This window comes from Cyprinodon variegatus, unplaced genomic scaffold (genome assembly GCF_000732505.1).
Source record: "Cyprinodon variegatus isolate N-32 unplaced genomic scaffold, C_variegatus-1.0 Scaffold1944, whole genome shotgun sequence".
In the NCBI taxonomy this organism is placed as follows: Eukaryota; Metazoa; Chordata; class Actinopteri; order Cyprinodontiformes; family Cyprinodontidae; genus Cyprinodon; species Cyprinodon variegatus.
Window position 1 is genome coordinate 25,207 of NW_015152397.1, and position 1,785 is coordinate 26,991.

The 1,785-nt window shown below is 49.5% G+C and overlaps 1 protein-coding gene across 1 annotated transcript in view; it reads left to right on the top strand.

The window, feature by feature from the left end:
- pde5a (phosphodiesterase 5A) overlaps nt 1–1,785 on the top strand; it is a 31,600-nt gene that overhangs the window by 24,308 nt on the left and 5,507 nt on the right. Inside the window, exons 10-11 of the mRNA XM_015405014.1 lie at nt 179–325; nt 404–529. Coding sequence (XP_015260500.1) covers nt 179–325; nt 404–529 — 273 coding nt within the window. The remainder of the gene's footprint in view (nt 1–178; nt 326–403; nt 530–1,785) is intronic.

Here is a 1,785-nt window from a genome sequence, read left to right on the forward strand (position 1 = left end):
GAAGTTTCAGGAGTTTTTGTCAGATCTGAGACCAAAGTTTCTTCCCCTCCTGCTGTGGTTGCTGTGGTAACGGGCCTTCCCTGCAGGTGACACTCTGGTTGGTCCCCATGAGGCCAGAGCAGCAGAACCGGCTGATCTGAATTTCCCCCTGAAGGGATCTAACCTCTGGTGTTTCCAGGTGGCCACAGTTCCTTCGGCTCAGTCACTGCGTCTCCTGGACTTCAGCTTCAGCGACTTCGAGCTGTCGGACGCTGAAACCACGCTGGCTACCATCCGCATGTTCATCGATCTCAACCTGATCCAGAACTTCCAAATGAAGTACACGGTAAGACCTGCCCGACCTTCTCCCATCACGTCTCCGACCGGGTTCTGAACCACTGCTGCCTCCGGGTTCCCTTTGCAGAACTTGTGCCAGTGGGTTCTGAGTGTTCGGAAGAACTACAGGAAGAATGTGGCCTACCACAACTGGAGGCACGCGCTGAACACGGCCCAGTGCATGTTCGCCTTGCTGAAGTCTGGACGCTTCCAGGTAGGATCTGATCCAGGTTCTGTTCGGCAGAACCTAATAATGGGTTTGGGTGTACCATAGAATATCTTTATCAGGTTCTAAAGTTTCCATACAGCTAATGGAGCTTCTGGTTCAGTCCGGGTCTGAAGGTTCGGGTGATGGTAAAGAGGCCTTCCAGGAGCTCATCATCAAATCATCTAAAACTTCCTGGTGGAAGATCTGATCTAAAGATTCACGTTTGAGAAGCTAGAAATCAATATTTTAGGCTGATCTGGAGGTAAATTTTAAATATTTACTAAAGTCTGCAGTTCTGTGACAGAACCAGAGCTAAACCCAAAACAAGAGATGATCCTGGAACAGGGAATCATTTAGGAGTAAGCTGACTAACATCTGTGAAAAGTTTCTGCTTCTTGTTTAACGACCGCTGCAGAAATGAGGAGGCAGCAGCAGGGATGACAGGAAGGATCTGTGATGGCGTTCCTCAGCTTCTCGCTCCATGGTCCACCACTGATGTCATGTCAGGGATGGTCCTTCCGCTCTGAGACTCGTTCAAGGCTGGTAGCAAGACTGGTTCCCTTCGGGTTCCAGGCTGGTTCCATTTTGGTTCCAGACTGGTTCTATTTTTGTACCATTCGGGTTCCAGGCTGGTTCCATTTTGGTTCCAGGCTAGGTTCCATTCTGGTTCTCTTTGGGTTCCAGGCTTGGTTCCATTCTGGTTCCAGACTGGTTCTATTTATGTTCCATTCGGGTTCCAGGCTGGTTCCGTTCTGGTTCCAGGCTTGGTTCCATTCTGGTTCTCTTGGGGTTCCAGACTGGTTCCATATTGGTTCCAGGCTGTTTCTATTTTGTTTCATTCTCGTTCCAGGTTTGGTTCCATGCTCAGTTCCATTCTGGTTCCAGGCTGGTTCTATTTCTGTTGCATTCTGGTTCCAGGCTGTTTCCATTCTGGTTCAGGCTGGTTCCATTCAGGTTCCATTTGGGTTAAATTCTGGTTCCATGCTTGGCTCCATTTGGGTTCCATTCAGGTTCTAGGCTGGTTCCAGGCTCAGTTCCATTCTGGTTCCAGGCCGGTTGCATTCTGGTTCCAGGCTGTTTCCATTCTGGTTCAGGCTGGTTCCATTCAGGTTCCATTTGGGTTAAATTCTGGTTCCATGCTTGGCTCCATTTGGGTTCCATTCAGGTTCTAGGCTGGTTCCAGCCTCAGTTCCATTCTGGGTTCAGGCTTGGTTCCATTTGGGTTCCATTCTGGTTCCAGGCTTGGTTCCATTTGGGTTCCA